The following is a 23,519-nucleotide window of genomic DNA, read 5'->3' on the forward strand; positions in this document are numbered from 1 at the left end:
TCGGCCTCCAAACAAATCTCTACTGCGCAGACTCGGGCTCCAAACGAATATCTACTGCACAGACTCTGGCTCCAAATGAATCTCTACATCTCTACTGCGCAGACTCAGCCTCCAAACGAATCTCTACTGCGCAGACTCTGCCTCCAAACTAATCTCTACTGCGCAGACTCTGGCTCCAAATGAATCTCTACTGCGCAGACTCGGCCGCCAAACGAATCTCTACTGCGCAGACTCGGCCGCCAAACGAATCTCTACTGCGCAGACTCGGCCGCCAAACGAATCTCTACTGCGCAGACTCGGCCGCCAAACGAATCTCTACTGCGCAGACTCGGCCGCCAAACGAATCTCTACTGCGCAGACTCGGCCGCCAAACGAATCTCTACTGCGCAGACTCGGCCGCCAAACGAATCTCTACTGCGCAGACTCGGCCGCCAAACGAATCTCTACTGCGCAGACTCGGCCGCCAAACGAATCTCTACTGCGCAGACTCGGCCGCCAAACGAATCTCTACTGCGCAGACTCGGCCGCCAAACGAATCTCTACTGCGCAGACTCGGCCGCCAAACGAATCTCTACTGCGCAGACTCGGCCGCCAAACGAATCTCTACTGCGCAGACTCTGGCTCCAAATGACGTCATTTACTCAAGATGGCAGCTGCCATACTGAGATGCTTTGGCTTCACTTTTCTATAGTGGAAGGAATAGGAGACGCTTCGTCCATTTTTTTTTACAGTCTATGGATGAGACCTGCAGAAAGTGTCACTGAAAAATCCGCACCACAAATGAGCAGACTGTGACCAGAGCTGTTTTATTCATAATCAAATATTCCAGAAAGCGTGTTATAGCAACCGTAAAACACCTAAAAAAACACTAATTATCTAACAGCCACTGTAATCAGCCTTTGTACCTCAGTGAAATTTAATCTTAGATTTAGCTGATTAGTGGTGTTTACTGAGGCAAGGGTCTCTATTACTATTGCTCATAAATGAACAAATCCCTGATCCTTAAGTACTAAACTTTGGCCCATAACCACATGTTTATGCAACAGATATGAATGATACATCCATCAGAGCAGTCTTTTTTAAATGTTCTTGAATTTTGATGTTTCTCACAACATAAAAAGTTCCGAAGACTCACACTGGAAGAGGATTGTGATTCATAACCGGAGATCAAAATAGATTTAGCATAGACACAAACTGCTCAGAACACATGGGCAACGTATTGGCAACCACCCGCAACAGTCTATCGTCATGGTGGGGAGTTTTGCACAGGAAGACAGCAGCACTCATATTTTCTGCAAAATATGTGTATCTTATTTAGCCTTTAGGCCCATTTACAGCAAAGACGTTAACTATAGCTATAAAGTTTTAATAATTGACCATATGCACAGAGTTCTTTAGAACTTCCGCATTAAGATAAGCCAGCTCGTTAACTTCCGGTGAAGCTCATTTGAAGTGTGGTGTGGTGTGGTGTGTCTCAGAGACCCTCACAGAAGCCTCTCCTGCCTCGTTCTGTTCAGAAACTGAGAAACAAAATAATTGCAACACTGTAAATAATGATAGCGGCATTTGCATACAGTTTCATGTTATTTAACATTATTTATAATTTTATATGCTGAGCCTGGTAATCCCAGGAGAGTAGCCAGACACCTAATTGTACATTTAAATGCTGACAACTACACACTATCGTAACTGTTTAGGCTAACGTTAGCTAGCTAGCTAGCTATCTCATAAATGACATCATAATGGTATTCTTGATTATCAATAACTGGCCTTCATAGTCATGAACACATTTTTAAAACACTTATAATATTTTAAAGCCTTTATTATTTCTCAACTCTACAGCTGTGGAGTAACATTCACTTTAAAGATTCACTTTTCATTCTTGATGATGTGAAAAAATGAGCCAAAAATCCTGGCGGAAAAAAAAGACTTTTAAAGTGAAAATGACATGAACTTAGCATTATATTATATTCTGACTTTTCCCCCAGAATTCTGAATTTATTTCTTACAAGTTCAATTTTTTTTTTCTCAGAATTCTCAGGTAATATCCCACAATTCTACTTGTTTTTTTTTTTTTAATCTCAAATTCAAGTTTATGTCTCGCAAAATTGGACTTTTTAGACAGAATTTTTTTTACATGTTCCAATTTTTACCTTTTTTTTCCTCAAGGTTCAAAATACTCACCAAATCTAGCACTGGCTGGTAACAACTGGCTTCAATATGACATACATGATGCTGACAATGCCTGTTTCCTCTCTGCAGGGTGACATCGAGGCAATAAATGAGGAAATGAACAGAGAGCTACAGGAAGAACAGACCCTCCTTCATTAAAGCCAGACACAGTGGATGAAGCGAGCCTGAGGATTCCAGCTCACGGGTCCCACAGTCCTGCTACGAGGGTCCATTCTTCTTTAGACTGTCATGCACCGCAACTAAAGGTTCCCTTCCAGCAAACACTCATCTCACCTTCTTCAAGGAATATTGTCTGATGCAATGCTGACAATGCAAAGCATGCAACGGTTCATACTCTGTAACTGGCTTCAGTAGGCACGTGTGAGCATGGCACGGCTGGGAAGCGTGTAACAAACAGGATTCTCGGCTTATGATGGGACGGTTGTCGTGTGTATGAGAGAATGTGCCTTTTAAAAGAAGCTGTGGCTCACATATGGAGTGATTTAACACTCTCAGACAAAATTGTATAGGACAATTTAATTTGCTACATTTAAATATCTAATTTCTCAGGATTTAATATATTTTTAATAGCCGTTCCATTGTACTGTGTAATATATGCATACATGTAGCTCATGTAGTGTAATTATTATTTTTTGACATCTTCCAGCCTTCAGCCCAACCGTTGTCTCAATATGCATAGATAAAACAAGATCTCACAAGGTATGAATGTACACTGACATTAGATGTAGTTTTTCTTTGGGATGTCAGCAAAAGAAATATGTTTCAGAGAAATAAATTTGCATCAGCTAAATAAATGGCTTTATAAATTACTAGGTGACATTTTTTTTCCAACTGACTACAAACACACAGAGACCACACATCTGTATTCATGTTTTTATTTTCATTTAGATATGCATTTACACGCATATTATAAAGCAAATATACAAGTATCAAGCTGTTTTGAACAAGTTAGAAATCAATCGGCCCTAGCCTCTGATGTAATATTCATACAGATATGGGCAGGCTCAAAACATAAGAAAAGAGCACTAAAGAAATAGAAGGAACAAAACAAAAAACAAAGCAGCTTGTGGCATTGGATCAGTCCCGAAAGATTACGGAGCAGCACCAGAACGGCAGCGAGAAAGACCAACAGAGATGAGCAGTGCAATCACACGAGTCCGTGGAGGCGTCTGTGAACTGAGTGTTGAAGTGTGCAGGAGTCGTCGTCACTGAGCCTGAGTGCTGTCTTTGGTAGGCGGTCGGATGCGTAGTCCCAGACTGTTTAGCACAGGGACGCTACGCCACCTCGCTAACATTCAATGCAGCCTCATCCAATACATCTGAATTCATAAGACACAAACCGGAAAAACAAACATTTTTCTATGATCCAAAAGGCACCATGAGTCGATACATATACATAAACGGAAAAAAAAAAAAATCACTTAATTGGTTGAAACAACCTGAATGTGATTACCATCATAGCCTTTACAATGAAAGTAGTTTGACTTATTTAAAATTTTTTTTTAAACAGGATGCAAATCTTTCTGATTCATAAATATAAACCCACTGCATCCATAATAGCCATTGAGAATTATCAGTGGACTTGGCTTTGCAAGGATTACTTTTTTTTTTTTAAACCATGCCAGACTCGCTTCGTCCCATAGACGGGTTTGGTCAAGGTCCCCGTGCTACCAGCAGGGGGCGCGACACGTGGCTCTTCACTGAAGCAGTACCCACACAGGCCTTGAACACATCTAGTTTTCCCAAAAATGGAAAATAAGCAGTGACGCTAAACGAGAGAAATTAAAAGAAGCCCAAGAAATTAAAAGCACAACCATGTACAAGAATCACTGCTGTGAAAGGGAAATCTACTACTGCCTGGTCCCTCATAGGCTCATCTTGAACATCTCGATAAGGGCATCGGATCCCTCCAGACTTCCTCGTTGCCTTTGAATAGTTGCAGATTCCTCAACTAAAGCTATATGCTGGCTAACTGAGAGTATATGTGTGTATATGTGTAGTGAAGGTGTCTGAATACACAGGTCAGTCACATGGAATCAGTCAAAAACACGTCATATTTCAGCCCAAAATCACAAGTAAATTATATTTAAAGAAAATCAAGCCTATTTTTTTAGAAACAATAAGATTTGAGACATTTTCATGAAAATTGAGCACATTTTCCCTCCTAATTCCCATAACTGTAATGGGGGGAAAAAAATCCACTTATTTTTGTAACGCAAAAATTATTTACATTTAAATCACAGTAGCATTTGTTGCACTGCCAGATTTATTTATAGTAATACAGAAATAAAATACTGTTTTATAGTATTAAGAATCTAATAAGGAATTACAAAGGGGAAAAAAACTGATATATCATATCTTATATATTACAATAAAGAGAAAGGGGGGAAAATGTGCTTAAAGGGATAATTCACCCAAAAATGAAAATTCAGTCATTTACGCACCCTCATGTTATTCCAAACCTATACGAGTTCATAAAATATATTTTGAAGAATGCTGGTAACCAAACAGTTTTGGTTCCCACTGACTTCAATTGTATTTTTTGACAATATGATGAAAGTCACTGGGAACCAAAACTGTTTGGTTACCAACATTCTTCAAAATATCTTTTTATGTTCAGGTTTGAAACGGCATGAGGGTAAATTATGACAGAATGTTCATTTTTGGGTGAACCATCCCTTTAATTTACACGAATTTGTCACAAATCAAACTAGTCCTAAACAGAGGCTTCATTTCCAGTCTGCAAGGAATGATATTTCTCTTCGTTCCTTCTAATTTTGGGCTGAAAATGAGCTGGACACGTTTCATCCACACACTCGTTCCTCAGGCTCTTGATCGCAGCGACCCTGAACACTGAGGCATGTGTGATTGACAGCTACATCACCATCAGTATCTGTGCATCACTTCCCGCCTTACATTCATCTGTTGCCTTTCTGAATCTTATCCGAGCTTCGGTCTAACTGTACTGCACTGACCGACTGTCGGTCAAACGGTAGCCTTTGGTCACGGCGAGCTTTCTGAAGGCGCATCCTGCCCTTGACCAGTGTAAATAGTGGCGTTCCTTCTCTAACATTCGAATAATCGACCGACCAAGACATTAAACCTCCATGAAACAAGCTTTAAAATCTTCAATTCAGTGTGCAATCCTTGGTAATAAAGTTGGTGTTGAGGTTAGCTGTGAAAGCTAGCATGTGGGTCAACTCAACCCATCTGGTTATATCTCTGTTTGAATGCAGGCGTTACGCACAGGACTAGTCGGCTGAGGAAGGTTGTTATTGCGTTCTTTAGGAGAGCTCTGGCCCGCGTCAGCCCCACATATTAAACTCACATTCTCCTCTGCAATGTAGCATAGCGGGCGCTCTGCCGGCCCGTCAGGGGTCAGAGGGGCGGCCGCAGCTTGTGGGAGGGTCCCAGACGTGGGACAGTTCTCCAGCCGGTCATTCTCGACCTCTGGAAGCGGGCTGACCGCTCCGCCCGTGTTGGGATGTCGGACGTGAGACTCGTAGCAGGGCGGTCTGCAGGCGTCCAGGTCAGAGCAGCTGAACTCTGAGAAGTGGCTGGAGTGTGAGTCGGCCACAGACGGCAGGCTGCCGCTCAGAGAGGGCGAGTCTAACTCGCTGGAGTTGGTGCTGCGGCGCTCTAGCAGCTGGGCGTCCATGTCTTCACACGTCTCGTTGATCTTGGTTCCGCCGCTCTTTTTGCGCAGCTTGCCTTTGCTCTTCTTGCCAGAGGAAGAGGAGGTGGAGGACGGCTCCTTGGCCCAGCGAGAGGTAACACATTTGCCCTCGTGGGGACAGCCGGAGGGGCAAACGTCGGCCCCGTGTCCTCCGCTGCTGCCGTCGTCCATACTGCTGCTGCCGCTGTGGTGCCTGAGCTTCCCTCGCTTGGACTCCACATCCACCTGCACCTCCATACTGTTCCCATCCCTGCTGCACAACAACGTCTGCTGTTAATGACAGCTCGACTTCCACAACCTCCATCACTGAGCCACCTCACATTGTTTTGGGTGTATGAATACTAGGGTTGGGTACCGACCGAATTGCGTTGGTACTACAGAGTACCGATTCATGTTAAATCAGTCGGTGCTAAATTTCGGTACCTGAGAACGCATCTGGGTGCATACGCTACAGGGAGAGAAAGAGAGACCCTGTGACGTAAGGTCACCCTTGCAACTCGTTCAAACAACACACAGGGCAAGCCGAAATGTTCTGAAGTGTGCTTACATTTCTAGGGCCATATGGTTTCTGCGAAAACACGGATGGGATCGCGGAGTCCATTCATAAAAACGTAATTTATTCTATAGCGCGGCATGCCACGGAATTCGTCATTTTTGGACGAATAAATCAAAAGTAGCCACTGTCTGCCACTTAATTGTAGAAAAAAATACTACAATTATCAGCCTATTAAAAAATGTTTTAAAGGAATATTCACACAATTTTTCTTCCATGTATTAATTTCAACAGTAAATCTCAGTTTGTTTGCCAAAAAACCGTACCGGTTAAAATGTGAACGGTACCCAACCCTAATGAATACAGACCTGTCCAGAGGCAGGTAGGCGTTGAGAATGGATCCAGCCATTGCTTTGGTACTAGCGTTGTCACTGATTGTCCCCAGACTGACGGTGCCAGACTCCCCGCTCAGACTGCAACGCTCCTTTTGAACATCAGCTTGAACCTCCAACCTGAGAGACACAAACAGCACATTTAAAGCCTGTTAACTGATCCAAAGGTTTTCACATGCAATTTGTCTCTGTTCAGACCAATGTGTGAAAACGGCAGACGGCAAAGGAAGTCAAACCGCATTTACATGTTTTCAAACAGCTGTTGAGATTTTTGTATTCACTGTGGTGTTTATCAAGTAACTAGTGGTTGACCAATATAATCACAAAGGGTGAAATTTATTTTAATTTTTTTAATTACCAGCCAGGATGTTTTCCTGTTTTGCCATGTTAGAAGCTGCCTAATAACTGTAATAATTTATTCAGTAACACTTTATTTTAACGACCAATTCTCACTATTAGCTAGCTGCTTATTAGCATGCATATTACTAGAATATTGGCTGTTTATTAGTACTTATAAAGCACATATTAATGCCTTATTCTGCATGACCATATTTTAGATCCCTTAAATCAACTCCAATACTAAACTTAACAACTACCTTACTATTAATAAGCAGCAAATTCGAGGCAAAAGTCAGAGTTAATATCTAGTTAATAATGAGAATTGGTCCCCAAACTAAAGTATGACCCTTTATTCATATACTGTCAGCATTTAGCAAATGCGTATTTTAAACAAGTCTTTGAATATCTAATAAACATTTAGGCCTGGTTTCACAGACAGGGCTTAGATTAAGCCATAGTTCAATTAGGACATTTATGTGGCTTTTATAAATGTACCTTAGAAAAAAACCTCACTGGTGTGCATCTTGAGAAAAATAATGACATTTACATATTTAAAGATATGTCAGTGCACGTTTCTTTCAGTTTAAACAGCCCAGACATGTATTTTAGTCTGGGACTAGGCTTAAGCCTTGTCTGTGAAACCGCGGGAAAATGTGACAAATCTCACAAACTTCTGCAAATCCAGCTGTTAGATCTTCTTGTGTGCATAAACTGTATTAAAATGTGTGTGACGGTCTGTCCATGTGAAGGATCTTCCATCTTCCTCTGCTATTCACTGTTGCCTGGCTATATACTGTGTTCATGAGTGCCACCAATCGTGGTTTTATATAACAGCAGAGGTTCTGGGCATGAGACCAGAAGCATGAATCTTATTGGCTGCCTAGTTTTCTTGCAGTGCAATGGAAAAGACATTAAAACCGTTGCGATGACCAGTGTTTCTCAGCCCTGTTCCTTTTACTTTTTGCATGTCTCCTTAATCAAACACACCTGATTCAGGTCTTCAGCTCATTAGTAGAGTACAAGACCTGAAATGGATGTATGAGAGACGCTCGACATGTGCAGTGTTGGGGGCTCCAGAAACACTGGCCTGGACAGCGTGCGAATGTTCCTGTCAGTCTGAACAGACATATTAACAGCCGTTTGTTCAAATTGAAATGTTCATCAGTCTTTTTGGATTGTGGTGGTGTTTTGCATTTTGAACTTTAGAGTATGCCCACATTGTACATCACACTTAGATTTCAAAATACATGTCCCTTAAAGACCATTTTTGGTCAACGAATGCGCACGTAACATGTAGACACTGTGTCACTGACCTGTTAAAGCAGTTGACCATGGCACTTCCTGACAAGCTGCCAGTGATGCTGGCCCCGGCGAGGGCCATAGTGCTGGCGTTCTCGCTCAGGTTGTCTCTCATTGCTCCAATACGCTCCATGTGGCTCCCGCTGGCACTCAGGCTGCCCGTCAGACCCCCCACACTGCCCTCACCGATGCTGGGGTTATGCCTGGTCTCTGCTACCGAAGTGGTGTCTGATAGAAGAGAATGGATAGAAAGGGGTCATTACAGCAGTTCATAAAAGTGTGAAGCATTCTGGAAAAAAATAAAAAATAAATAAACAATCCCTAGTACAGTTCCAGTGTTTGGTATTTGAGATTTGCACTACAAGCCTGATTAGAGCCCTATGATTTCTGTGAGGCAAAAAATGCAGACAATTGCAGTCATAAAAATGGAATTTACTGTATAAGGCAGAATGCCAATTTAAATCAATCAAAAGTACAGCTGTACAGTTAATGAAGTTACAGTATGGATTAGTGTGTGCAAATATTAAAGCGCACAAAGACTTTAAATATAAAGTTTGCAAGTTTCTGTGTAAATGAATGGCAGTTTCATCTCCTACTCAGACTCAAGCATGCGTGACGCTCACTGTGTTTTCAACATCTACTATATGTCTCACTGTATGAGGACGTGAACATGAACTTCATCTCCAGAGCTGCTCTCAGAGCCACAATATCACAATTTTTCACCCATGTTTTAATTTAAACGTAAACCTCATCATTTTGTTTGTCAAAATTCCATTTCATTACATTTTACAAGACTGTTAAAGGTTTATGCATCTTTTTGATTATAAGCATTTTTGAAGTTTTAATGAACTCAACTGATTACACATCCTTTTTGATTATTCAAATTTAAAACATTGAAACAGAATCCAGAAAAATGACAACAGAAAACACGTTAATTTAGGAAAAGGCAGAATTTGAGAAACCAGATTTCTTACATATAGCACAAACATGTTTCTAAACCTTTTGCCTCTAGCTCACACTGTACATCAGGACAAAAGCTACTCGTTACCAGAGTTACACGAGCTTCACGGGAATTATTTGGTGTTTGAGAAACAAAGCTACTTGAACCTTGAGTTTCAGGAGTTGTGTCTGGAAAAGGATAAACTCAAAAGTCTCTTCTTTCAATGCAAGTCTGTGGGGGGAGCAGTAAATCTAACACTTTTTAGCACACTCTGCTTTAAACTAGAACACACTTCACACGTTTGCATTAAACATGAGCGAGGAGGAGAGAAAGTGTGAAATGTGATGGACAACTCTTGGGGGAGAGACAGCCAAGACAGAGACTGTAAATTAGAAGAAAGAGACTGAGAAGGACAGATTCTGAACGCTTTTAAACACTGTTTGGCTTTTCAGCGTGTGACATTGAGCATTATAAAGGTGCTGTGAATAGGCGTGTGTTTGCATTCAGTGAGGATCACTCACCAGTCACAGCGGCTCCGGTGCCCACGTTCATGTCGTTCTCGTCATCAAACTCAATGCGCACGCCTTTACCATTCCCCGCAGACACGCCGCAACCACCACTGCGGCACAGAGAGATGGGCACCACACCGTAGACGTACGCCAACATGATGGGCACTCCTATACCTGCACAGACACAATATAACACTTACACAAAACTGCAACCTCTAAACCAGATTATCAGTCAGATTTGTACTTCCAGATGAAAATACCATTCACACCAAGGACGATAACTATAAAGTTTTAATAACCATTCTAATTCAATGAGAATAGGGAAGGCCACTATAACAATAACAAAAAAGGGACGATATTGTTGGAAGCATTTTCTGAACAATTTTTCCAGGTGATGAACGATAAAAACACTGACAGCCAAACACACCGATGGCAGACGACAAAACTGCAGCTTGTGTTTATTACGAACAGATCATTATCGTGCATTGGGTGGTTGGTTGGTGTTTTAACACCATGCCAGCTCCCTTGGCTATTTTCATGGTTATTAACAAGTTGAAATAGTATAAAAGATCAATTTCAAAACCTGTAGACTCTAAAACAGATTCAGGGTTGTGTGATTCTGGAATGTCCTTTTCAGCATTGTGCATGTATTATCTGATCCCAGCGATTACTGAAACTAAAGATGCAACTTCATACAGCTTGTTCGTACACTGATTCCGGTCATTTTGCCATTTGTTGAGGATGTTAGATACTATAGTACTTTTAAGATCTGTGGGTTTTATGAAACCCTTTTCAAAATCTGTGGAAAGTGCTTCTTTAGCAGCAGCGTCTACTTGTTTGATTCCTTTGATTCCACAATGTCCAGGTTATTGTGCATTGGTGTGGACACTACTATACTGTAGTTATTCTAGTTATGGTTCTTGATTAAACAGTCTATAGCAGTGGTCGCCAGCCCGTCAATCGCAATCGACTGGTAGATCTTTATCACTGTCCCAGTAGATCCTGAAAATAACAGTAAAATAAGTACAAAAATGCATTACATTTCTGGGGTTATATTAATGCATCACTGAAGGGAACTGTCTTGAGAAAAGTTTCGATGGCAATGGCATTTTCTTCTCCTCCGTATAAAGCGCTGCTTCGTTTACAGCGGTAACCAAGGAAACGCTATTGCGGTTGGTTCATAACCAGTGTTGCCAAGTCCGCGGTTTTCCTTTAGGCTAATGTTACTTTAACACTGTTGCCGCGGGCTGTTGTTCATGTCCGCGGGTTGAAGTGACCCCAATAACGTGATATTTAGTCCCTGGAATGCGAATTTTACTGGAAGATCCCCGCCGAAAAACGTTTATTTTACCCCCAGATTTTTACAGGGGAACCCCCCTCGAAAGCGATTGGACTAGTTTTATTGCGAAAAATTACATTTTTAGGCAAGCTTAATTCTAGGCTTTGGCTGTGCAGTGTTAAGCCAACTATAAATAGTAATATTTACAATGAAATCACAGTCGGTTACTTTTTAAATGAATCAATGTGATATTTTAAAATGGTTAATCTTTAACTATACAGCAAAAAATGTCTGATGAGTTTCAAATGCAGTCTGTATGTTAAGAGGTCGGGGCTGAATTAATCGCCGACATTTAATATAGGTTTATGGGTTTAGAACAAACAAATGATTCCTTTCATAATAGTACAAAAAAAAATACAAATCATAAAGTGAATCATTAGACAGAAAAAAGAAAGAAGTCTGCTTACCGACAGTGACAGCAGCAACCACCGGAGACACGATCACTGACAACGTCACCCCGCCGGCTATGACAAGGTTTCTCTTGTGCTTGGAGATGTCCTTCCCCTCATAACGATTATGAATCTGAAGCAGATGGATTCAAAGACTGAGAGTGAGTAAACACATATGCTCATTATTCTTGATTAAATCACGCTTTGGTTACTCATAATGCTAGCATAATTTCCCACTTGATGATCTAACAAGAGTCTCTTGCAGATCAAACAAGGCTGATAAGTGTGCGGTAAGACATGTAGGTTGTCATATTTCATAATGCAGTGCTCAGTTAGGATTCAGGTCAGATAAACAGACCGTTATGGAAATCCCTTCATAAGGAAATTCAGACTGAACTGCACATATCTGAAGTGTTACTAATCATTGTACAAGTGACCCAGTTTGCAGTGGATTAATCTGGTTCAGAGACAGGCTGCATATTAACTCACGCAAAACCAAATCCTTAATGCAGTACACAAATTATACTACAGGACTGTTATTTGCTGGACATATAAATCTTTAAATCTATTAATACAGATGTAAGAATAGCACTTGTCAAACTGATTTCAACATGCTGGCACCAGTTTCTAAAAGCATTTATAATAAGCAGTGTTCTTCTAGTCAGATAAAACAAAGGCCCTTATTATCTTGTAGTCATGACAAAGGCATTTGGAGAAACTGGTTCACAAAAGAAGCGGTCACAGGAAATGCTGCCAAATTAAAAGAAATTAACTGATGACTATTTTTCTGCAATTTAGCCCAGGCCATGTGCCAATGAGTTCAATCCAAGTTACGGTTGATAATGCAGTACTGTAATAGCTTTATAATAAACACATTTTTTTTATATTTTACTTTATAATTGTTATTTATAAACAAATCAATTTTGCTTGGTTGGAACAGCAGCTACGCTAATTATGTTTCTATTTGTTTCTCTGTTTTTTGCCACAGGCTGTAGGATTTACACAAGCTTCAGTCTGGATCCAGAACACCTGAGAAGAGATGATGCCAACCCCTCAGAGGACCTCAGATGATGCCAACCCTGAAACAACATACAGAACTACCACATTTTGCTATAAGTTTGATTGCATCATATAATAATTGCTGTTAATAGTGTTCATCGTCTGTTTTATTACGTCTTAAATTGATTTTTCCGTACTGCTGGTTCGTCTGGTCAGAGGAGAACTGGCCCCCCGACTGAGCCTGGTTTCTCCCAAGGTTTTTTCTCCATTCTGTCACCGATGGAGTTTTGGTTCCTTGCCGCTGTCGCCTCTGGCTTGCTTAGTTGGGGACACTTCATTTCCAGCGATACCGTTGACTTGATTGCAAAGATACTATTTAAACTGAGCTGGATGTTGACATCACTGAATTCAATGATGAACTGTCTTTAACTGAAAAATTAGTGTTTACTATTGTCATTTTGCATTATTGACACACTATTTTCCTAACTAATGCTGTTCAGTTGCTTTGACACAATCTGTATTGTTAAAAGCGCTATATAAATAAAGGTGACTTGACTTAATGATTACTGATGACTACGATTATGCACTATTATCAGGATCATTAGCATCCATTAACATTATTAAAATATATGCGGGCTTTGTACACGCAGGCAAAAAATAAGACAACATGCAATATAATTCATATGACTAAATATTCATAGTATTCATATTAGTAAAACTTCATTATTAAAACTAGATGAAAATGAGTTTCAGTTTGAATGGTCATATCAGATTTTAAGCTGCACAATATATCAAAATAAAATATATAATTACAACATGGCTTGGTGTGAACACTGTAACATTGCTAAAAATGCAGAAAGCAAGATTTAAAATATTAGTATTGTAATTTTACAGGTTTACTATAGCATTTCTATTACCGTTTTAATTACTGTTTTTATTTTACAGTATAACATATAATGGAATTATTTATTACTTAAAAAAAAATGTAATGACAATCAGAATTTTATTAAGGGAACCCTTTTGAAAGGGTCGCATACCGTGGAAATGTGGCCTATGAAAACTCAAGTGGAAAGATAAAAAAAACCCAAAAAAACTCTTACTGATATGGTTATGTTATTGAAAAGGATGGTTTGAAAGTCTTCAGAGTAAAAACTAATTTTTCAGCTATTTAAATTTATTTTCTATGCAGATACACTGTCCTATAGAATCACCCAAACATTCTAGAATTAATAATTCATTCCAAATAGAGCTAGTCATCTGGTGAAAATTACTTTATCTTTTCATATTGCAAATAAATATTGCAAAAAATATTTTTTTCCAATATTGTGCAGTCCTATTTTTTTGTTATTCATGACATGTATGTGATAACACATCTACTGAAATGAGTTCTGCATTTTAAATACTAAATGGAAAGCCATGTTTCGGACCAAAAAAAAAATGCTTCAATGTATAAATTTCCAGAATGACAGCTATTCTCAGTTGTTAAAAAAATCTCTTGGACTATAGACTATTGGTGTAGATTTAACAAATATGACTGTCTGAAAAATGAATCCAATTTCATACCTTGCGATCAGTTCAAAAGATTGGGTTTGAAAACAAACAAATGAAAACCTCACCCATGATTCTCAACATTCAAAGCCTGAGTGTTTGTATTAGCCACCCACCTTTCTGCCCACATACACAGGAATCCCGATGATCATTGCAGGTACGGCAATGCCAGCAATCAGTGCAATGCCAACCGGAGCGCCCACAAGTGTGCCCAACTGCCACAGGATTTTCTTCTTCCTGCTCCAAGGCTTCTTACCCCAGAACGTGCATCCTGAAGGACTGTGTCAGGAACAGAGAAATAAAACACCGAAATGTAACCTTAGCACAATAACAAATAATTCTGACGACTTTAACTTTCATCAGTTCTCACGTAGTGTCAATAATTCCGTTAAACTCAGATGTCTGAATTATGTAATTTGGCCCTACATTGTGAACACTGCAGTGGGGTTCAGGACACTGACCTCAAGTAGTGCAGGTCAGAGATCTCCTTCATACACAGCCAGCAGAACTCACAGCCACACACAGCGCAGGTCATGTGATTACAGCTCCCATCGTTCATCTTGATGATGTAGGCCGCACAGCGGGGACACGGCTTTATGTCATCGGCTTAGAGAGACACAGACACAGCAGTTAAAACCACTGCTTGTTGACATTTACGAGATCTAGGACGTTTTCATACAAGGCTTCAAGATTTGGTACAAACCACAATGTGTCATTTGATTAGAGAGCATTTGATTTAGTAACAAACAACCAAAGAAAAGGCAAAAATTACTTACTCCTCATGAACAAATAATTTTAGTAGCTTTAATAAAAATCAGTGTATGTTTGTATGCATGTTACATTTGATTACTTTATCCAATTTTCTGTAGTATTTCTAACCTAAATACTGTTAGACAGACTTACCTGAAAAACTTTAAAGCACCATTTATTCGTTCTATCGCATGTTATTTGTTTTTTTTGTTCCAACTGTTTACTTGTTTGAGTACTTCTTACTTATATTAGCTGTAGGGACTACTAGTTTTTCATATTTCTTTATTAAATAACTTGCAAAGTAATTTGAAAAGTTTCTGTGAGACGTAATTTCACAAACAGCATGAGTGAATCAGTGAATTCCCTCAAAATGCGCAAATGGCTTCAAATCACCACATCGTCTGTATTATAAGCGAGCTGCACGCTGCAGTTGACACACGAATTGTCACTTGCACAATCGAGGCAGTGTAGCATCATTACTAAAGTTTATAATTTGCATTTCTTAAGTCTTGCCAGTGTTTAGACCATTTGCACGGTCTCTTGCTCATGCACACTCAAAGCGTGCACACATAAGGCCGCCTCACATACAGCTCACGAAATAAGGCTTGCGCTGTGTGTAAGCTATTGTGCAGCAATTGTCCCATTGTAAACACAAAAATGCACTGCATGAACATTTAGAATGTCTCACAATTGTTTGTAATTATGGGATACTTTTTTACTAACAAATAGAACCAATATGTCTCAGATATTTATACATTATAAAACATAAGCAAACAAAAAATTCACTTGAATCATATCTTAGCCTTTAGTTAGGCCCACAGCTGACATAACCGATATTACAAAAATAAAATGAACCAAACTCTGATGGCAAGTCTGCACCAAAAGCCCTAGTGTGAGAACACTTCTAGTTGACAGATCCACTGGATTTGAAGGTTTGTGTATGTGTGTTTGGTGGGCTCACCAGCAGCGCCGCTCTCCTGGCTGTAGCTGAGTGATGATGATCTGAAGGGTCTCAGCCGGAGACTCTGAGCTCTCTGCTGTCGGGCGGCGTCACAGGTCTGATTTGGGTGCCACAGCTGTTTACAGTGGTAACAGAACTCAGTCCCACAGCCCTCACGACCACAGGTAATCTTTGGACAGCTGGCACAACCGAAGGCAATGACTGCATACCTGTCAAATCAAACAGACAAACACTTTCACAGCTATACACGATGCATTAGCTCACACATATCATCAAGCAAGAAAATCTCTATTAGCATTACTACAGTAAACTAATTGTTTACTAATACTTCATGTTTGTTCAAATCTCCAAACTCGAGTATGAGCAATGACTAGGGTTGTGACGGTGAGGAAATTTTCTCACCGGTTAATCGACGTGACAACACCGATAATACCGGTATCCCCGTGGGGGCGGGGCGTTCCCTCTTTTCCTCGCTTTCCTTTGCTATTAAATAGCTTGTAAAAGCGGCGTGCACATTTTACTTTCACTTTCAAATAGCGGCAATTCGTCGGCACCGTCTATCGCGGCAAGCCTAGCAATGACCACATTACCCAAAACAGCTGCAGCTATCTGTTAACAACATAAGTCGATGATGGTCGAGCTAAATTAATAGACCTGCTAATCTGAACTGATGGCATCATCAATTACAGCAGGCACTGGCCATTGTGACCCGATCATTATTAATGAGAACCTATTGAATGAAGCTGGACGTTGTGCTTGTCTGCAGAGCTAATGGTTGTTGGAAAATCACAAGAGGCAGATGGACAGATCTGATACCCCTTTTCCATCAGCATGAACTGGGTGCTAGTTCAGAGCTAGTGCTATTGCCGGTTAAGAGTTGGTTTGACTAGCAAGCCTTCTAAGAACCAGTTTGTCTTTCCATGGGCTAGTGAGCCACCACAGAGCCAGGTCTTACGTCACTGAATACATCTCATCTTTCCCAGCAACGCTAGCGCGGCAATGCCAAACACAAACACACCATTAACAATGGCGGACGTTGCATTGCTATTGGTGTTCAAGGCTTTGCGAGTCTACACCGGCATCCAAACACTGGCTCTGAACCAGCACTCAAACTGTCTTGGTGGAAAAGGGGTATGAGAGACAGTGACAGGATCACTATGCTAAGTGATGTGCGTGCTAGACAGAAGAGTTACATAAGAGCCTTTAACACTCATTATAATGTGATAAAATAACACTAGAAGCTGAGAAAAGATCCTGATTGTGAACTACATGATCAGGCAGTTATTCCAACCACAGAAACAGGATCTCAAAACCTTATGAAAGAGTTTGCATGTGGATTGACATAATTACACAATATAATTTGATACAAAAGAAGCTAACTCCATGGTGCAAACCAGATGTCATCTGGTCAACTGTCGGTTTTCCGTCTGAGAAAAACCTCCACTACATCGATTTCCACAAACAAAATGGCCTTTGTTATTGGAGTTGCCCATATTTCTACATGACTCAGAGAGTATAAGAGTAAACACAATGTTGACAATGAACCCTAACAAAAGACAGCAATGTCAAAATAAGGATAGTGACAGCACCAGAACAAACGTCAAACAAGATTGCTCCTCCACAGCACAAAGAAAGCCCCACATGCACCACACAGCATAAAACATGGAACAAAGCTTTTCCACTCAACAGACTTTTTTTTTTTTTTAAACACTGCATATTTGTCTTCCACGACTGCGTACTCTCAGCCAGTCCTGCAACAATGCAGAATCAGTGCAACTCACTCAGTCTGCTGTTCACATTAACCGTGAATACACTCTACTAACATCTGATGGCCAGAAAGTGTTCAGATACTTTACCCTCATTCTGATCAGCGTGTCTCTCTTGGAGACAGTCGAGTCTACTTAATTTTGGGGGAACCAACAATTTCACTTTACTCACAAATAAACGATAACCCTATGTATATTTTTTCCTAGCTCAGGAAAAATGGCTTTAACATAAAAGAGAAATAAGAATATTCACACAGTCTGCACCTTTGTCTTTTTTTTGTCGTGTACATACACTACTTTTTAAAAGTTTATGCTCATCAAAGCTGTATTTATTTGATAAAAAATACAGTAAAAAAAAAAAAACGAATATTGTGACACTACTACAGTTTAAAATAACCAGTACCTATTAGCGATGTAACGATTAACCGCGAGCCGGTTGAAAATCGATTCAAATATGTGACGATACAAATCGGTTGAGATGCTAAACAAATCGCGATTCAATTAGGTGTAGGAGTTTATATGAATGCATGTCTGAGGGGAACTTACTGTCTTTAGAAAAGTTTAGATGGTATTTTTTCTTTTCATCTTGCCTCTGTATAACGCATATTAAAGTTCATAAGTTCAGCGCTGCTTTGTTTACAGCGGAAACCAAGGAAACGCTTTAAGCGCCACCTGCTGGCAGAGAGTGAATCTGCGTCTCATTCAGTTCGTCTGCTGTTTCATGCAGATATTTTTTATGTATAGTTTCATAAAATTGAAGTCAAACCATTCTGTTTTTGCTTCAAATTTCAAATTATACAATCTAATTTAGATTAAAAACTGCTCTTTGTTTGGTTCAAGATTAAAATGCAGTGGTTGCCTCTAATTTTAAATGGAAAGAGCACAGACAAAGCCTTATTTTGTTTATATGAATAGATTTATTTTATTTGTGTTACTTATTTATTTGATTTGGGGCTTGTTTTAAAATTTCAATTTAGTTTTATTTACATTTACATTATATAAAAATTTTGTCATTTAGCAGACTTTTATCCAAAGCGACTTACAAATGAGAACAATAGAAGCAATCAAAACCAACAAAAGAGCAGTAATATCCAAGTGCTATATTAGTATATTATTATAGTGTTATATTTCAATTTCACAAAGAAATGTGCAGCATTTTGTCCAAGCAATAATAAGACACATTTAATTTATAATTGGTCTTAAATCTAATTTTGTAAAACAAAATAAATAAATTGTGAATCGAATCGAATCGTGAAATCAAAATCGTGAATCGAATCGTGAGTTGAGTGAATCGCTACATCCCTAGTACCTATTGTAACATTTTCAAATGTAATTTTTCTTTGTGATGGCAAAACTTAACTTTTTAGCGGCCATTAAGATGTTTTAAAATGCTTTTTAAAGACTTCTCTTATGCTCACCAAGGCTGCATTTATTTGATCAAAAATACAATAAAAACAGTTGTGAGAAAGAAAATTGTCAGATATCATTACAATTTAAAAGAGCATTTTTCTATGTGAATATATTTTAAAATTGTATTTATTCCTGTGATCAAAAGCATCATCACTCCGGTCTTCAGTGTCACATGATCCTTTAGAAATCAGTATAATCTGCTGATTTGTTGCAAAAGAAACATTTATGATTATTATCATCAATGTTGAAAACAGTTGTTAAGAAATAATTGTGTTTTTATAAGTCACTTTTTTCTGCTTTACCTGTGTCTGATGATTGGCCCTCAAGCACTAAGGCTTCCAGGACAATACAAAACCCCATTTCACATATTTAGCATTTCAACAAATACCATCTTGATATGAGAAGCCATTTCTCAATTTCCAGAAATATCTCTCTGATCACCCATCAAAGCATACCTCAACATACAGTATATAACTGCAACCAAACCTGCCATGACATGTAGACTAGTTCTTGTTTCCTACACTGATGATGCACTGACACGTTTAAAAAGTACCTAGCAAAAAGTACCTAATTTCTCTAAGTGTCTGGGGAGAGCTCTTTGTCATGCACACAAATATACACACCCTCCAAAGTGACAGGTATAATAGTGCCTACTGAGAAAATAAAGTGTAATGATTACCAGAAAGGTCAAGAGAAAACGGGCAGCTCAAAAGGTTGTGTTATCATTGAAACACAGGGCACAGCTGGGTACAGATCTGTGCAGAGATGAGTGCGTAGCATGCTCTCCACTGGCCTGATAAAAGACTCCATTCAAAGTGACAGTGTCACCAGTGTCAGGCCTCCAAAAGCACTGATCACAACACAATACTGTGCCTTTGGCTTGTGCTGACTTCAGATGACGTCCCAAATATACTTGGCTCAGAGTCCGAGCAAAAAGAGATTTAACAAGAGAAATGCTGAATCCCTCCCTGACCAATAACTGCAATTATAATCAGGTTACAAGTCAAAACACTCTGGAGCCTCCTTTACAATTAATTATTTATCCCTTTTGCAGCACATTCAAGAAGTACTTTTACACTACCGTTCAAAATGTTGGGGCCAGTAAAAAAAAAAAAAAAAAAAAAGGCAATGTTGCAATAAATTAATCAAAGATGACAGTAAGGAAAAATGTTACAAAAGATTTAAAATAAATGCTATTGTTTTAATTTTTTTATTTAAAGGGGTCATATGATGCGATTTCAATTGTTCCTTTCTCTTTGGAGTGTTACAAGCTCTTGGTGCATAAAGAAGATCTGTAAAGTTGCAAAGACTAAAGTCTCAGATCCAAAGAGATATTCTTTATAAAAGTTAAGAGTCAACCACGCCTACCTAAAACGGCTCGTTCTAACACGCCCCCACATACCTACGTCACTATGTGAGAAGATTTGCATAACGCCCCCCAAATGTTCACGCAAAGAAAGAAGGCGTAACTTTTATTCTCGCTGTAGTATTGTTGTTGCCGCCATGTCGTGAAGGCACTGTGTGCTTTGTTGTGAAAGTGAAACTACTTCGTTTGGCCTTCCAAAAGAAGACGATATCGCTTCGTCATGCCTGGAGCTGATCCGTGCTAGTCAGCATATTATACTGATTTCTGAAGGATCATGTGACACTGAAGACTGAGTAATGATGCTGAAAATTCAGTGTTGATCACAGGAATAAATTACATTTTACAATACATTCACATAGAAAACATTAAATTTAAATTGTAATAATATTTCACAATATTATTGTTTTTAAAGCATTTTTTATTAAATATATGCAGCCAAGAGACTTCTTTCAAAAACATTTTTAAAAATCTTGCCTACCCTAAATTTTTGAACAATAGTAAATGCTCTTAAAATTAGATTTCAATTGGACTTAAGACACTATTCATTTATTTTAAATATCATGTAAACACTGGTCTTACTTAAATTTCAATTACGCATCAGGTATACTCTGACAAAAAGATTAAGACTGTAGATCGACTATGCAAAAGCCTGCTGTAGCTTGATTATAATTGTGCAGGTGAATATACTTATTGACTTGGCTTAAGTCAATTTAGGTAAGAGGCTGTTTAATAAATGCTCACACATTCACACAAAATGACCTCTACTTCTTCTAAGACTGATGTGCCTAAACAAACAGGCCACAAATAAGCAAATACACACACATGCAGTGATAGCAGCTGTGGCAACACAAAGCAGCTGTGGCAACATCACAGCCATGCAGTTAAAACCAGAGCAGCCGTTTAGACCCAACCAGGGAAAAAATGTGTTATGGAAATTTCAACTCCTATCGTGCTGCTATAGCAACAGGATGTCAGCATTGTGCTGTACTGGTGACATAATGCAACCATATCACAGAGGCCGTACAACGCATAAAGGTTATACTGTATCATCATAATACAGTGAAAATTCAAAACCATTAAAAAACATGTTTGTTTTTTTTACTTGAAATATATATTTTTTAATTATTTTATTTCAGCTAGTTGCCAGGGAAATGTTTGATGCAGTAATAACAAATTAAAACTGACCCAAAAAAAAAAAAAAAAAAAAAAAAAAAAAGTATATAAGTGTGTATATAAGAATATAAAAAAAAAAAGACAAAAAAAACCAACAACAAATTAACAACAATGGAAATGGAAAATATAGGCTACATTTAAAAAAACTAATGGAAACTATTAATAAAGACTATAATAGTATAATCCCAATGATACTAAAATAACCTACAAGTTGCATATTTTCTTAAAACTCGTAGGTTTCAAGTGTATTGGGATTTAGTTGCCACAGTCATTTCACCCTGCAGCCCAAGACTGGTTGCCCACTGAAGCTAAGCAGGGCTGAGTCTGATCAGTACCTGGATGGGAGACCTCCTGCGAAAGCTAGGTTGCTGTTGGAAGAGGTGTTAGTGAGGCCAGCAGGGGGTGCTCACCCTGTGGTCTGTTTGGGTCCTAACTAGAGCCCGACCGATATATCGTTTTGCCGATATTATCGGCCGCTATGAGCCTGTCGCCGATATATCTGTATCGGCGAATATGCCGCCGATATTAAATTTTTTTTACAGAACGTAACGCAGATAAAATGCTTGAAATGGTGTAATTACTTAGTTTGTCCAGCAGAGCGCGCTCCATTGTTTGCTACTGGCGACCTGGATGAAACACTTTAAAGCTTAAGTCTATGGAAAACTTTGAACGCCCATATCTCCGTAACGGCGCGGCGAATCCGCACCAAATTCGGGGGATCCCTTCAGCTCGAGGAACCCTCTCGAACGCGTTAACCACCCGTAACTCCCAAACCCCAACCCCGGGGGCTATCGACGCGGGGGTTGTCTCATTCGAAAGCGGGCCTCTAGACGTACACTCGATTCGCGTTTGAGAGGTTTCCTCGAGCTGAAGGGATCCCCCGAATTTGGTGGAGATCCGCCGGCGCGTTCGTGAGATAGTGACACCTGTCAACACTTTCACTTCAGTAAGGACTTGTTCAGGCAACGGCATTCAAGCGTGGTCTTATTCGACCGTAAGTGCCCTGCGAAGTGGACTTCACGTTACACGTTACATTCAAAGGGCATTAAAGAGCGCGAGACGTGAATTTATATTTAGGGATGCACCGAATGTTTGGCAACCGAACCGAATAAGCGAAAAGACCGAATAATTTGTACAGAACAATGATATGACGTGATCAAATAGCAATCAGGGCAGAGTGAGAGGCGCACACTCTTTATTATGCAGCACACACGTCAGCAGTGTGGAAGCATTTAAACTGTCGGAGAAAGACGCAAAAATCATTACAAGCACCGACAGCGAGAGACTGTTTAGGACTGCATCGCATGTCTTCAATGAGAAGAGGAAGGGGTGATTGTTGCTGGTTACTGTATGATGATTGAAATCGCGAAATGGCCTTAAACAGTTGGTAAATAAACTGCAGAATGTTATGTTTTCTAATACACGCGTGCATTGCATGTATTCTGACAGCGCTGCACGAACTCGCAGCAGGTCTGCTTGTTAACCAGGGTTCCAAAGCGCGAGGAAAATCTGCGCTGATACAGTCGTCCGTTGCTCAGTCACATTTTTATGAATTTTTACAAGGCATGTGACAATGCGATACGTACAACGTATTCGTAATGAGACTCATTTATAAATCTGTTATCAACAAAAATAAGCATTGAGGTCTTCCTGCGCGTTTCCTCCAAAATAAAAGTTGAGAAAAAGCAAGAACTCTTATCAACATTCATAAATGTTAGTATTGTAATTTTACTGTTGTTCTGTAAAATAAAATAAAAAGACAATAATAATAATTATGTTTTAATACATTTATTATAACATTCACACAGTGTTCAAATTAGGATCTGTAATACTTTCAAATGTTTTAAAAGAAGTCTCTTCTCAGTTACTCCCTAATAACGGTATCGGTCCCAAAAAACCCTTATCGGTCGGGCTCTAGTCCTAACGCCCCAGTATAGTGACGGGGACACTATACTGTCAAAAAGCACCGTCTTTCGG

General features: G+C 39.5%; 2 protein-coding genes across 3 annotated transcripts in view; one reads left to right on the forward strand and one right to left on the reverse strand.

Moving 5' to 3' along the window:
• LOC107698654 (sperm-associated antigen 1A-like) overlaps positions 1-2,995 on the forward strand; it is a 15,743-nt gene extending 12,748 nt beyond the window's left edge. Inside the window, exon 8 of the mRNA XM_016499726.1 lies at positions 2,263-2,995. Coding sequence (XP_016355212.1) covers positions 2,263-2,267 — 5 coding nt within the window. The 3' untranslated portion in view covers positions 2,268-2,995. The remainder of the gene's footprint in view (positions 1-2,262) is intronic.
• Positions 2,996-3,054: 59 nt separating this feature from the next.
• The window catches only part of LOC107698652 (E3 ubiquitin-protein ligase RNF19A-like), a 21,929-nt gene continuing 1,464 nt past the window's right edge, over positions 3,055-23,519 (reverse strand). Inside the window, exons 2-10 of one of the 2 annotated variants that reach the window (XM_016499724.1) lie at positions 15,828-16,036; positions 14,578-14,722; positions 14,233-14,395; positions 11,588-11,702; positions 9,854-10,015; positions 8,407-8,620; positions 6,731-6,874; positions 5,522-6,122; positions 3,055-3,512 (exon numbers count right to left, since the gene is read on the reverse strand). In XM_016499724.1, the coding sequence (XP_016355210.1) occupies positions 3,489-3,512; positions 5,522-6,122; positions 6,731-6,874; positions 8,407-8,620; positions 9,854-10,015; positions 11,588-11,702; positions 14,233-14,395; positions 14,578-14,722; positions 15,828-16,036 (1,777 nt within the window). In that variant the 3' untranslated portion in view covers positions 3,055-3,488. Of the gene's footprint in view, positions 3,513-4,815; positions 6,123-6,730; positions 6,875-8,406; positions 8,621-9,853; positions 10,016-11,587; positions 11,703-14,232; positions 14,396-14,577; positions 14,723-15,827; positions 16,037-23,519 lie in introns of those variants that run through there. The other variant, XM_016499725.1, reaches the window with a different exon arrangement.

This window comes from Sinocyclocheilus anshuiensis, unplaced genomic scaffold (genome assembly GCF_001515605.1).
Source record: "Sinocyclocheilus anshuiensis isolate Anshui unplaced genomic scaffold, SAMN03320099.WGS_v1.1 scaffold150, whole genome shotgun sequence".
Lineage (NCBI taxonomy): Eukaryota > Metazoa > Chordata > Actinopteri > Cypriniformes > Cyprinidae > Sinocyclocheilus > Sinocyclocheilus anshuiensis.